The 13,993-nt window shown below is 39.1% G+C and overlaps 1 protein-coding gene across 1 annotated transcript; it reads right to left on the reverse strand.

The window, feature by feature from the left end:
* Positions 1–2: 2 nt before the first annotated feature.
* LOC149199133 (DNA polymerase delta catalytic subunit-like) lies at positions 3–9,329 on the reverse strand. Its single transcript, XM_089400473.1, has 6 exons — positions 9,222–9,329; positions 1,482–1,538; positions 1,282–1,369; positions 735–814; positions 450–549; positions 3–214 (listed from the first exon to the last, which is right to left on the reverse strand). The coding sequence occupies exons 1-6, from the start codon at positions 9,327–9,329 to the stop codon at positions 3–5; spliced, it is 645 nt and encodes a 214-aa protein (XP_089256599.1).
* Positions 9,330–13,993: the final 4,664 nt, after the last annotated feature.

The following is a 13,993-nucleotide window of genomic DNA, read 5'->3' on the forward strand; positions in this document are numbered from 1 at the left end:
TTCTAAGAGCATTTTGAGCCTTCACAAACACTAAGGCCTGTCTTTGAAACAAAAAGATCAGGTTTGTCACCTTTAGTATCCATTTTGTCATAAGAATCTGGCTTTGTCCACAACAACCCAGCATATCTTTTCTTGCTGATCAACAAGTATGGGTAGTATATTTTTTCAAATTCTAGTTTAATAGGTTGCATAAAAGCATATGTTAAATAACGCACTGATTAGATGCCAAAGATGCACCAAATAGATGCAGATAAGCCACAGAAAAGCATAACTGATCATCTTGTCCTGTGCATATTTACAAAGATCTCATGGAAGTGGAATGTCAAAAGAAGATTAGTTTTAAAAAGAAAGGTGATATTAAAACATTCATCCCTACAAAAACATCATTAACAACTCTAGAGGCTTCACGGATATTTAAAATTCTTGACACTGTACCTTTGTAAATGTACCGCTGATATAATCTGAGGCTTCCCTCCCTAGCGTCATGGCCTCTTCTATATTTGGTACACCAAACTGTATCATAACTGAATCTGTATCTCCATATACAACCTAGATTCAAATATAAAAATATAATATCAAGTATTACAGTAGAAATCTTGGTTAGGATCAGTCTTCAGATCACCCATTATGATTTCAAGAACTTAAACTATCACCAATACAACAAGTGTACTTCCTGTCATTATTGATCCAGTTCAAAGGTTACAAATGCCTTTAGTTGCTAAATAATAGCCTACCTCAGCATTGTATTGGTAACCACCAACTATTGTGAACCTTTCTTCAACTAGCCTCTTTGTATGCTCTATCATTTGACGACCTGACAGGTGGAAAAAAAATGAGATGATTAATGATATGAAATTTTAAAACAATACGTAAAATCGATATTGTCTGATGGAACAGAGAATGTGTCAAAAGATCAAACTGGACTTGTAATCAAAATATAATAAGAGGGCCTAAGCATATCATCTTAGTTGTACAAGTACACATGACTAATTAATCCAATTCAAGAACTCGATCTTATTTGTACAAGATTGTCAATTACAGTTCATACCCAAAACATTATGCCAGGAGGAAGAAAAGAATTACATGGATATAATTGATGCCCAAAAATAATCAATGTGAATGGCTGATACATGCATATATATAGAATAAGAGAGGACTGCAAGCATCTCTATCTTGTAAGTAAAAGAAGCACCAATAACATTACAACTAGGAAAAACAAGGGGAGAATCAAGGTGTCCATGGATTTAATGTTTTTTTTCCATGGAAGAACTGTGAAATTACCATAGTTCATCACACTCGACGAAATCTCCAAACAGGGCAATTGCCCAAGAGTGGCACCAGTAAACCCATAAACTGAATTCGCATTGATCTGCAAGTGCACACAGTCAAAACTATTTTATGTGTTTCACCAGCATACCTAATTTTACTTTTATTCCATGTCCATGCCATAATTAATACAGACTTGACAAAGCTGTAATTACCTTCAAAGCCAATTGTCGGCCATCCAAGACAGCCTTTTCAAAAGGATCTTTAGCCTCCTAAACAAGATTACAGGAAGTTAAAAACTGAGATGCTAAGTGGAAAAAATACAAGCATGTAACATGAACATAGGAAGCACTTAGTTCACCACCTTTAGTTCTGCCTTGGCACTTAATTTATTTTCAATATATTTTTGCTTTAAAAAAGGAAATATATGCTACCATGATGCAATACAATGATTCACCAACATTGGGCACCAAACAAATGAATTGGACCATGGATGTTACATACGATGACAATCATCCACGATAAACTATGATTATTAGCCACTCTGCAATCAAAGGCACAATGCAGGGACAACATGTATCCATCTTGGAGGACAGTGGGGAAACCCAAAATTTTATTGATGCATAGTTGGTGGAGTGTAGAGGTATTCATAGATTGATATATATCATGAACAATGTGGGCGAGAGAGGATGCCCATGCTTGACCTAAGTTGTCTTCTTGATTGTTGGTTAGATATGTTGAGGATATGGTTGATGGTTCGATATTGAAGTCAAAATCCTCCCTTAACCCTTTAGCCAAAAAGATGTCTCCTCAAATATCTCCAATAATATCATATGAAGAGTCATAATATTTAACTTGGAATTATGGCCCACCATGATCATCTAATAATTAATTGAAATAGCAATAGACCCCAATTGAGGGATTGGGTGGATCATATGGTAGGACTATGCTAGTGGGAACCCTATATAAATGACTTGAAACCCCCTTGATTTTCTACCTTGATGGCATTCATCTCCCAAATTTCTTGTTGGATGCACAAGTCCTGAAAACATGACAAGGAAGATGAGAGGAAGTTGACAAGGACATTAGGTTGTCATAGAACATCATAAAGTGCATCGACATGGATGAACATGGAATGGGAATTAAGTTCATAAAGTCATAAAGGTCACAAAGGTGCATCAAAATATTTTTGGAGTGTCCCAAAGGTAAATATACAATTCTTGTCTCCTATAAAATAAAATATACATTTATTGTGGTGATAGTATCCACAAGATTCTTAGAACTAGTGGTATAGTGTTTGGAAATAAATGAATAAGCAAGAAAAGGGGGAAAGTATCTAACAAATATGGTTAGAGTACGCATCAAATTCCCCATCCTTAAATGAAATGGTGGTTTACACGGGGCTCATGAGAGAATATGGGATGGAGGGTAGATTGGCATGGTCTGAAAATGAGAGAAGGGTTTTATCTACTAAAGGAATATGGGATGGAGGTTATGTCTAAGTTCAGGGAGGCTTTTAGCTTTTTTGACAAGGATGGAGGTGGATGTATCTCAACAAAGGAGCTCAGGACACTAATGCATTCTTTGGGTCGAAACCCCAATGTATATTGGAAGTGGTCCAAATGTTTTGTATTCAATAATCCAGTCTCAAATACAATCAACCACAAAAGAGTAGTTATAATCTGCCTATAAATGCAACATATTAAATACACCATTCCAAAATGATTTTTCTGAGGAGAATCAAAGAAATAGATGAGTCTGGCTATCCATTGCCTCCATACATAGTAAACAACAACCAAGCCCACTCTGTCCTTTACAACACATTGTCTCATGCCAAGATGAAGCCAAAAATATACATTTACTGATATTCTTAAGCAGAGCGAAAATATGAAGCCAATATACAAAGATTCTCTGAAGGACTGCTCGAACTAGAGTCAACTTTCCTCCTAGGGAGAGCCACCTCTATGCCCATGATAAAAGTTTACAGTGGATTTTCTCTATAAGTCAACTCCAATCCTTAATTCCATAACAATTAGGTTGGAGCATAAATCTAAGATTTTCAAAATCTGCATCCAATGCAGTGGAGATAACACCAAAAATATGATAAATCTCCAGTACCAATGCATCATCTCGGTAAGAAGAAATCATATGAGATTTATTATTATTCATAAGGAGTGCAGATACCGATCAAAAGAGGTCAATCTACCAAGAGGTCCAAAATCTGACTATTTGAATGGAACTCTTTTCTTAGCGTTTAAAAAAAAAAACAACAATAAGGAGAGAAATTCTAACAGTACTTGCTGAAAGAAAATCATGTAGATAATGTATGCAGATGAATTAATTGCTAAGGAAAACAACAGATATTTCACATACTGCTAGAAAAAGCAAAGGAAACAAGAGTGATGAATTCCATAATCATAATTAAAAAAACTGTCAATTGCACCCTAGTGGTTAGTTCTAGTATGAATGATGAATGCAGTGTTCAAGTTGCCAGTAACCCATAAGTATTTGTAATAATGGAAAATACCCTGTTTAATGCATGAACATATGGATACCAGATAGCAGCGATGCATGAAGAAAACTGCATGATCACATCCTAATGGAAAACAACTCACTAATAGAACAATCCACAAATTATATGGTAAAAAGTGAAAGGTAGTTGGACTGTTACTGGGTTAGCTAGAGACCAAGTTGTTTCCAATGATCTCCTATGCAGTCTCAGTATAGATTTCAACTCTGTGGCCATTATGCATCAAAAATTTTAACTAGAGAATCTCTTAATTAAAACTAAAATATAATACTATGCCCAAACATAAAGAATGTTAAACAAACGAACTTGCAAGATAACCAGATAACTGAACATTATGGAAATCATTCAGAAGTGCTTAAGTGCAAGACAAACAGAAAACAATCGAACGCATGTCATTCATCATATTAAGACTAGTATTACTCAGTAATGTAACAAGAACTGTAAACATCTAGGGTTATAAAAATCATAAATATGTCATTAAACAGTATGGCAACCTAATATGTTCAGAATCCAAAATTAACAACAGAAATGATTTTGGGCCAACCAAGTTCATATGCAATAAAGTTTCATTTACACCAATAAGTGCATTCTCAAAAGTTCGAGTGTTAACCAGCTAGCGAATATGTGTACAAAGAAGCAAACAACAAGAAACAAGAACTTCTTACGCATGAAACTTAGAACAAACTAGCCACAGATGACCTAAATCTCAGGCCTAGATGGTTGTAATTACAATCTATACAAGGATTTATAGACTCCAAATAGGAGGTGTAATTACCAAGTGAAACCTCGGCCAATCAAACCATAGCATGTATTTAAAGAAAATGGAAGCCAACCTGGCCAATCCGGAGACTGAATCGAGCTCGGTGGCTCTAAAACCTCAGTACTTATCAAATTCTGGACCATCGACCAATTTTCCTATGGCATAGAAATAAACCCTCGTTAGGTGTTGTCTGTGAACAAATTAAAATCGAATATGTGACAGAGAAATGAATCAATTAACCCAAATGTGTATTTACCTGACTTTGATGTGAAGAAATCAACTTCAAGGCATGAACAGACCCTCTGCAACCACGAAGATGCACATTCTGAGCTGCGGCAACCATCATGCAGTAGAATTGCAACAAGTCGAGCAGAGGCAACAGGTAAAGATGAACCCTTTGCCTTGCTAACCACATGAAAAATGTTGTTGAGCAAGCCAATTGTCAGAGGAGACTGAGAAGATCCACAGTAACGACATCGGAGGAAGGAAACAGAGGAAGCCGACTTAGTTTTTAGGCCGCAGGAGGCAAGAACAGGGAAGGGTTGTAGAGGCTTCCCGTCAGTGGTGCATGAACACAAATGACCACCCTCAGCCAATTCCTCGAAGGCAGTTACCGTAACCCTAACCAAAGCCTCCAGAATCTTCGGATCTCTCCCATCTTCAACAATCACATAATTGACTCCAAGTGGCATGCGTTGTGGAGTGCATATGGACGGTAGGAGAAGCACTATCGAGATTGACACACACTCCTTGGAAGACGAGAACGATATGAATGACATGTTCATAATTGAAAATTCATTGTATCGAATATTGCACAGTAGATTGCATAGGACCAAAGTATATGCATAGTACATGTCCCTTGTAAGGTTAAAATTAAAACAATCACCCATTAGACCTTTTCATCACACCATAGTTAAATGTTGGTGTTAATACTATTGCCAGGTATTAAGATAATATTTTTTGTTTTTTTTTAATTATTTTGGATTGTATAGTGGCTGTTACATCAATATTATTTTTCAACATTTATATTGTTAATTTTGTATTTTTTAAAATTATGAAAGCTATTTTATCTTTAAAATTATAAGACCTATTAATATTAGGTAAAATTACCTTAACATTATTTTTTTTTTTTAAATCTCAATCTTGCTAATAAAACATATAAATTATTTTTGAAATGGCTAAGTTGAAAAAGACTCATAGAGTTTAAAAAAAATAAATGGTAAATCTGAATCTTACTAATGCAGCTCAAAACTTATTTGTTATAGCAGCAATAACAACAAAAAAAATGTTTTTTAAGATTATATATGACAAAACAAACCTATATTAAAAACCGTAAAAATATATATTTTTTAAATTATATATTTTCAATTTGTATAAACAACTTTATATGTGTAAAAGCATAAAAATATGCATTTCTAAAATATATATGTCAAACATAAAATATAGCAGGAATTTATAACCTAAAAAATAAGAACAAAGACTACCCTGGAAGGTAGTGGATGGTAGGGTAGCCTACTAAGGTAGTGGAAAACGGTAGGGGGGCCTACTCCTAATCACTTGGCCATACAACTAGGAGAATACCATGATACCTAATATAGTAGAGGTAGAAAACTTAGGTTTAGGTCATAGAGGTCGTAATTGTCCCTTAGCATTTGGCATGTGGCAGTTGCACAATGCCCCTAGATGGTTTCGTTTAGTGGCCTTCATAGGTCGTGGAGTAAACGCACAATGGGAGCCACTTGAGGGAAGCTCACCCCACGTTGACATGCAGTGCATCACAACCAAACATCTGTCGGATGAGATTGTGGCATAACGAGGAAAGTTCACATCATAGAGTGCAAAGGAAGGGTCAAGGACTGGCCCATCTGTGGCGACGCTTAACCGAAAGGTTGAGAAAATGTTTGAAGACTGTGGGAGATAAATGGAGTGGAGTACTCCACCCAAACATATATTGAAATATATAAACATAAATGGAGTGGAGTTTCCATTCCTTTTAAATATATATTTACTTTAACACAATAAATATGCAATGATATTAAGCTTATATGTAATTGGAATTCTTCAATTTCTTTAAAACGTGTCTAACATTAAATTTCATACACACACAATTGAAAAAGTATTTACCATCTTTCTTCGTGGCTCGTGAGAGACATAATTGTGTAGTTTCAACGGGCAGTGACTGTTGCGGGATGAGGCCTTGGGAGGACACATTTACACAGTTTTAGGATGTAAGGCACTACTTGGGACAAGGCCTTGGGAGGACACATCTATGCAATTTTAGGATGCAAGGCAAACTGGGTAGTTAAGGGACAAAACTGCACAGTTTTTGGAGACAGTGGGTTCCGGCTGAGGGAAGGACATTGGAGGAAACCACTGCGCATTTTTGAATGGTAAGGGAGGTTAGGATTTTTGCGCATTGCATGGTTCGAACAAGCAACATAAAAGCTTGAGGGTTACATATGTGAATTATGTAGTTCAGGAAAGTTGGATGAGGCTAGGTTGCTAAGGAAACTCCGAAATTTAGCTAAGTGTGGGATCAGTGGAACTTATGTGAATAGTGATAAAACTTCACTACGATCACACACTTGAAAACCTATCGATACAACATAGACCCTCCAGAACATATAACACATACTTCACTTAATGCAACAACCTTTGTGGCAGCTTACGGCAAGTGTGGCTTCGATTATAGACTTCGGGAGGATAAAGGCGACACTTGTGTAAGAGTGTGTGAAATGAGTGTTAAACATGTCTCATTCTCATAAATATTTCCCCTTGAAGCAAAACAAACCTCCCTTTGCATGACAAGCAATTACCCCCATGCCCAAAGATGACACATTCTATGTAAAGATAAAAGCATAAATGACTCTTAAGATCGAAAGGGGGAGCTTGAGATCATCAACTTACCAATAAGTGACTAAGGAATGATTGATCACAATATCCATAGTAGGCTCTGAAATTTAAGTGCAGGCCAAAATTTTGGAGGGTGTTGCAGCCTCTACAACAGAGCCTTCACCTTCTTGCTAGCTTCGTTTTCAACTAGTGTCTTGAATTCTACGAACTCAGAGAATTTCTCATCTTTATTCCATGTGAAGAAGATCCAACACTTCCGTGAGAAGTCATCAATAAAAGTGACAAAATATTTGTGTCTGACAGTGTAGGTTGTCAAGAAAGGTCCATAAACATCATAGTGGATCCTTTCTAGGACTGCATGTGCTTTGTTGTCCTGATCATGGAATGTGGATTTTATGTACTTTTGTAATGCACATCCTTTGCATATATCCTATTGCTTAAGTGCTCCTTTAGAGAGGCGAGTGGTTATTTGTTCTATAATATTCGAGGTACCATGATACAAATGACCAAGTATTTTGTGCCAAAGTTCATCGACATCGCGACCTTCACTTTCTCCGCCTTAGTGCTTAATGTAGCACATTCTTCCACATCTAGCTTATACAGGTTCTTCACACGAACCCCGATCTACTTCACTTGCCCCGTGGCTATGTGTCTCAAGAATGCTTTTCCTTTGTTGAATATCACTTCACAACCATGGTAAACCAACCACTCAGTGAATGCCAGTACACAGACCCCTAATCCTTTACCTTTGCCTTTTTTTACTATCGCCTCATATTGAAATTTTGAAGACAAAATATTTCTTTTCTCTTAAAAAATTGTCTTAAATTCCCCCTCCGTGTAGTAGTGTCGAATGCAACAATAGACAAGTTCTCTCTAATCGTATCAACATATATGAAAGGGACAGAAGAGGAATTGATGTCCCAGAAATCTTGTCAGTAAAACTTGTCACGTTCTTCTTAGTTGACTACCCCCACAAAACAAAGAGCCCAACAAATCATTGTCTTTATATAAGATAAAGTGAATGGTAAGTAAAATAACAACCTCGGTATAGGCGCAAGACAATAGTTGTCTACAAGTTCGCCGACTTAGGGTGCATTGTCACAGTCAATTTTTCAGTTGTAATTAGATAATATCATCTTAAATTGATATGTTTGTGTCTTAATTGTTAATTGTATTAAACATAGTTTTTTTTTTTCTCTAAGTAGTACTGATCTATTAATATAATACAAAAAAAGTTACAGAGAAACCTAATCTCAGAGATGTTAAGCATCAGTCATCATCACAAAATGCAATTGTTGGTATTGGAATACCCCAACAGAGGGGAAACCAGTCCAAGAAGCTTTGAAGACTGCCCCTGTTATGGGGGAAACCAGCCATTGAACTAGAATAACTATTTCAAAGTAGACCTTGGTTTTCCAAAATGAACAAAGAGGAATGCAATCCACCAAAAAGACAAGGACATAACCAAGTAACAGTATGCCATTTCCACCTAGTAGAGAGTCAACCAGATAATTCAAGACACTTGGCGTGAAGATAGAACACATCCAGACCACAAAACCACGAATCATAGAAACATATCCGCCTGGAAGCCGGACACCTTTGCGAGAGACCAAAAACCACAAAAAGTGAGACGAATCCACCTGGGAGCCGGAGACCTTTGCATGAGGCCACGTGTTAGGCTGGTGGTTCCTCCAAAGTTGGCTCTTCCTCAATTCGACAGGAAAACTGATACCAATCGTCATCCTCTTCAGACGCGTTGACCTTGAACAGTTGGAGAATCTATAGTGCCTTCAACATCCATCTGTCGCTTACCATCATCCCCAGCTTTATCTTTGTCATGCAGAGCCTTACTGCTTTCACCTTGCTGCTTGTTGCTGATCCCATGACTACCTGTCTCTTCCCTGTTCTGCTTGTTCCCATGACTGGACAGAGTAGCTTGCGTCGCAGACTCTTCCTTGAAAGAAATTGTGATGGTAGCAGTGATTGTAGGCCTATTTAGTGAACTGCAGAAACGAAATTGTGTGCTGTGAGGGCCAGAAAGAGGAGGGAGTGGGAGATCCACAGTGTGGACAGCATTGTCCCTCCAACCTCTCCCACTTTTGGTATTCGAGTAGCTATGAGTGGGGTTAATGAGCTAGTTGGGCAATTCAGTAGTTGAGTCTAGGGAGTTAGAGGTGGAACTGGTAGAAGCTCGCGAGCGGTTAAAACCTCCATGCGAACCTCCACACCTACTACGCATGCGGTGCCTGAGGCTAGCCATGGCTGAATTGACAGCGGAAGAATTGGAATGAAGGCGACGATGAGCGGGAGCAGGGGTGGGCGAACCACAATCAAGAAGACAATGACAGGTATGCGAAAAATGAAAACCATTACCAAAATCCTAACAAGGGAGAATTAGGCTGCAACTGCCTGTAGTAGTTCTGAAACACGGTTCAGCTGCTTGCGGAGGACAAACGCCATGGAGAAGGGGAGGAGTAACAAAACGGTTTGCAGGGGCCATGGTGTTGAAGGAGGTGAGCTCGTCATAGCTTTCGGAGTCAATAAATGTCACCTGCAAGGTGTTTTTAATCCATCTGTAGTGAGCTCTCAGGACAAAGCACTTAGCTAGATGGCTTCCCAACCCGCCGGCGATCCTTCTTGTCATTTAAATGCCATTGTTGACACCCGCATCCGAGTGCATTTCCTTTGCATTTTCCCTTTCCTTTTGCACTAGATCATTGAAATCCTGCAATTGATGAGTATTGGCTATAGTGTTAAGAGCTCCTACATGAAGAGTCTTACCACTTTCAACGCCAATGTTTGCTAGGAGGTCTACTACTTTGTTACCATTCCAACGAGTGTGCCTGATGGTAACTGCTCTATGAATGAGTAGCCACTGTTCAATCTGTTCCAGTCTTTACTCCAATCTCCAACTGCTACCCACTTTATGTGCTGGATTTCCCTGTAATATATGGTTGATCATGTTAATTAAGATCTGAGAGTCCCCTTCAATTATGAGTGGGAAGAATTTATTGTTCTGAGCCAGGAGAAGTCCTTGCCAAATTCCTTCTAATTCGGCTGAGTTGTTTGTATCCCAACCTATTGACCCCATGAATGTTTGGAGAACATTGCCCTTGTGATTTCTAAATATTCCCCCAAATCCTGCTTTACCTGGATTTCCCTTTGATGCTCCACCAAAGTTGAGCAGTGTCATGTGTGGTGGCGGTGGAGTCCATTTGTCAGGTGTATCTCCAGAGGGAGGAATTTTCCTTAGGTGTACCTGCTCATGGTTCCACTAAAGGTTCCAGTTCAACCATATATTTTGTTCCTGTGGTGTGGATGGGAAATCAACATCAAGCCACGTTTAGAGCATCAAGGTTTCTCGTATGTTTTGACATATATTGATCCATAGAACTTCTATGGGGGAGGAATGGTCTTTGATGATGCGGCTATTTCTCTCTTTCCAGATTGTCCACATGAGGAAACCTGGTATTAGCTTCCATAAGGCGTTTCAGATTTTTCTTTTATAAGGGTGAGGTGCCCAAGAATGAATAGTGCTGGCTGAATTCTCCTTATTTCGTCCATCTCTTTGACATCTGAAGCTAACCTTCTCCCAAAGTCGATTTGCTAACAGACATGAGTTTAGCAGATGTCCGGGTTAAAGCGCTCGATCCATCCTCTTAGGTATAGCCCTGTTGTGTTGAAGAAATATGGTCCTCCATCCAATACCCTGTTTCGGTCCTCTAGACAATTGAAAATGGCAGTAAAGAAGCCCTTAGGCCCTAACTGCAGTGTTATGTGCCATTTTGGCTTCCATTTGGCTACGATCCAGCCGTGCAAATCTTTCTCCATTGGCCAAAGGTCTATGAACTTTCCTATCAAAGCATGATCCCTCATAAACTGGATCTGAGTGTTGATGCGCTGACTTGGGAGCTCAATTTTGGGTCTGTCAACTGCTACCGGCTTGCAGGTGTTTGACGTCACTCGTGGTTTTTAATTTGTGTTCTTATTCGTTGGCGTATTTTCATTCTCTATTGCTGTATCTTCTGGATGGTCCATCCTGACATTTTCAGTCTGTCGCAGGCCGTTTTCCGTATCAGCGGGGGGAGGCATCATGTCCTCCCCCTGAGGGGGTTCCATTACGCAATAGCTATTCCTTATTGTGTTGTAGTTGCCTTATGGATGAAGGTTAATGGCAGAACAGCGCAGTCTATGAAGGTCTGCCAGTTCCAGAGCAGCATCAAACCCTAAGCGCTCCGCTCTCCATTTTCTTTTTTTTTTGACATAAACAGTTAGTTTTTATTTAAAATTCGGCAAATCAGCTGCCGAGGACTTTAACACTGAAACCATGTATTTACTTGTTACGGTCAGCGGGGAAAGAAGATTTTGCTTTTGAATAGTCCACTGAATGAGTTACACTGTGAATGCAGATAGAGGCTTGAAAAAGAACTTGAATTGGTTTTAGAATGGTGCCTTGAAATTCCTCTGCTTTTGCTTTCCGTGACGTAGCTCTTCTTCCTAGCTTGCAGAGAGGAGATCCAACGCGTCGGAGTGCCGGATCATCCCAAGAATCACTGCGTTTTATTTTTGAAATGTCTATCAGAGTGTTATATAGTGTTCAAGAATGCCAAGAGCGGTAAATTGGCCTTGAAGAGGCCCTCGTGAACTCCCGAGCACCTACCCAAATGCAGCAGTGAGTTCCAACGACGAACAGAGATCGAAAATGCCATGGTTGCGTTCTGAATTTTCCCTTGTGGATGAGTCTACGTTTCCTAACAGCAGCCAGCTCAAAATGGTACGATCCCGATGTCTGGAGAATTTGAATCAGCGAAATGCTCAAAGGAGCAGAGGCCTAGGCAACTCCAAAATTAAGGAATGCTGCAGTTCGATTCAACATCATTTACTAACAGAGATCTCCTACTCCTGAGACAGCCTAGGTTGGCTGCCAAGTCCGCCTGTGAGTTTAACTTCCTCATAACATGATAGAAGGAGATTTTGTGGAACTTGGGCAACAGTAGTCTGATTTTTTTGAGGATGGGGGCTAACTGCACCTAAGAAGGGATCTTTTTTTGGAGAGACAGAACGGGGATAACTTGGCCCAGTTTCTTAGCAGGTCCTGAATATTTCCTGGAAGCTCTATTTTGTCAAGTCCTAACATTAGGACACCCTTCCAAACTTCTTGAGCAAAGGGGAACAATAAGAACAGGTGGTTAGCCATTTCTTCATCCAATGCACAAAGAGGGCACCTGGAGGGAGCTTCCATTCCATGCTTCCTCAGGTTATCTCTAGTGAGGATACTTTTATGCGCCAGAGTCCAGCAAAAGAAGTCAATTTTGGGGAGAGGAGGAAAAGACCAAATAAATTTCCATTGAGTTGGCTCTGGGGGGATGCTAGGGACAACCATCATACTTTTGTAACCTTCTGCTACTGAGTAAGAGCCTGAAAGAGAACCCCACCCTCTTTTGTCCTTAGAAGAGGCCTTTAAGGGAGATTTTCCTTAGAGAAGTTCCAACAATAAATTGGCTTCACCATCCAGCCAATGAGGGACCTCCCCCAAATTCAAACCATCCCATAGACTTTCTGCATCATTTGTCCAATTGGAGATGTCCCAAAGGGTTTCCAGATTGCTGGCCTGAAGCCAAGCTCTGATATTTTCCAGTTCTTCCATCTGATTCAAGGGCTGATCTCCAAGAATAGGTGTCCATCTCATGCTATCAGAAACAAGGCTCCCTATGAAATGTGGTATGGCCACATTCCTTTAGTGAGGCATCTCAGGGTTTTTGGTTCCTCCTGTTATGCCTTGATACCTAAGGAACAGATAAAAAAACTTAGTGCAAGGAGTCACAAATGTATCTTCTTTGGATACTCATACCTCCAAAGAATACCATCTCTATGATAAAGTGAATAAGAAGTTTATAATATCTAGAGATGTGATCTTTCTTGAGTCTTCCAAGATTGACAATGTTGTTGAGTGGTAGCATAATCGTTTGGATAGATTTGAACATGAAAAGTATTTTCAAGAGTTTTATAGTGAGATTCTACATCTCCTTCTCTTAGCTCTATACTTTCTATGAAGAGATGAATAAATCAGGTTGAAGGAAATTCCTCCCCCTGCTTTGTCAGGAAAGAGCTAAGAGACTGCTGGCAGCAGGTAGCCAAATCTGACAAGTAGTGAGGGTACATGTAAGATACAAAGCAAGGATTAATGCAAAGGAGTGTACTGACTATATACATATCATCAAACATATTTCATCCCACTTAGGATTCCTTGCATCATGCCTGGTTAGTCATAACATCATGTTGGTCACAACCTCCATAGCTTAAATAAACAAATGGTAATACTCTTCATCTTCTAAGTTATGTAATAAACAAGTGAAAGGGAGCAAGACATTAAGAGGAAACACATGGAATGACTTCCAGTTCTTTCAACCATGCATGTCATTCAAGACAGAATGATTCGACAATGATAAGAAACATTTTAAGCTACACTAAGAGGTGTATTTCAAAAGATGTGCTTTGTTTTCCATACCTAGCCTCCAAAGGGTTATGCATCAGATGGATTCTTCATGCGGTACTGATATTCTCTCATACCTTCGGTTTCTCGG

Source organism: Pinus tabuliformis, chromosome 2_1, assembly GCF_031772625.1.
Source record: "Pinus tabuliformis cultivar Carrire ecotype Pingquan chromosome 2_1, CPIR1, whole genome shotgun sequence".
Taxonomy (NCBI): Eukaryota; Viridiplantae; Streptophyta; class Pinopsida; order Pinales; family Pinaceae; genus Pinus; species Pinus tabuliformis.

Coding starts and splice junctions, on each gene's coding strand:
- LOC149199133 (XM_089400473.1), bottom strand. CDS start 9,329: ATGGGAACAAGCAGAACAGGGAAGAGACAGGTAGTCATGGGATCAGCA. Junction 1,539..9,221: donor AGATAAAGCTGGGGATGATG/GTAAGCGACAGA, acceptor AATCTTGTTTAG/GAGGCTAAAGATCCTTTTGA. Junction 215..449: donor AGCCTCAGATTATATCAGCG/GTACATTTACAA, acceptor GCATCTAATCAG/TGCGTTATTTAACATATGCT.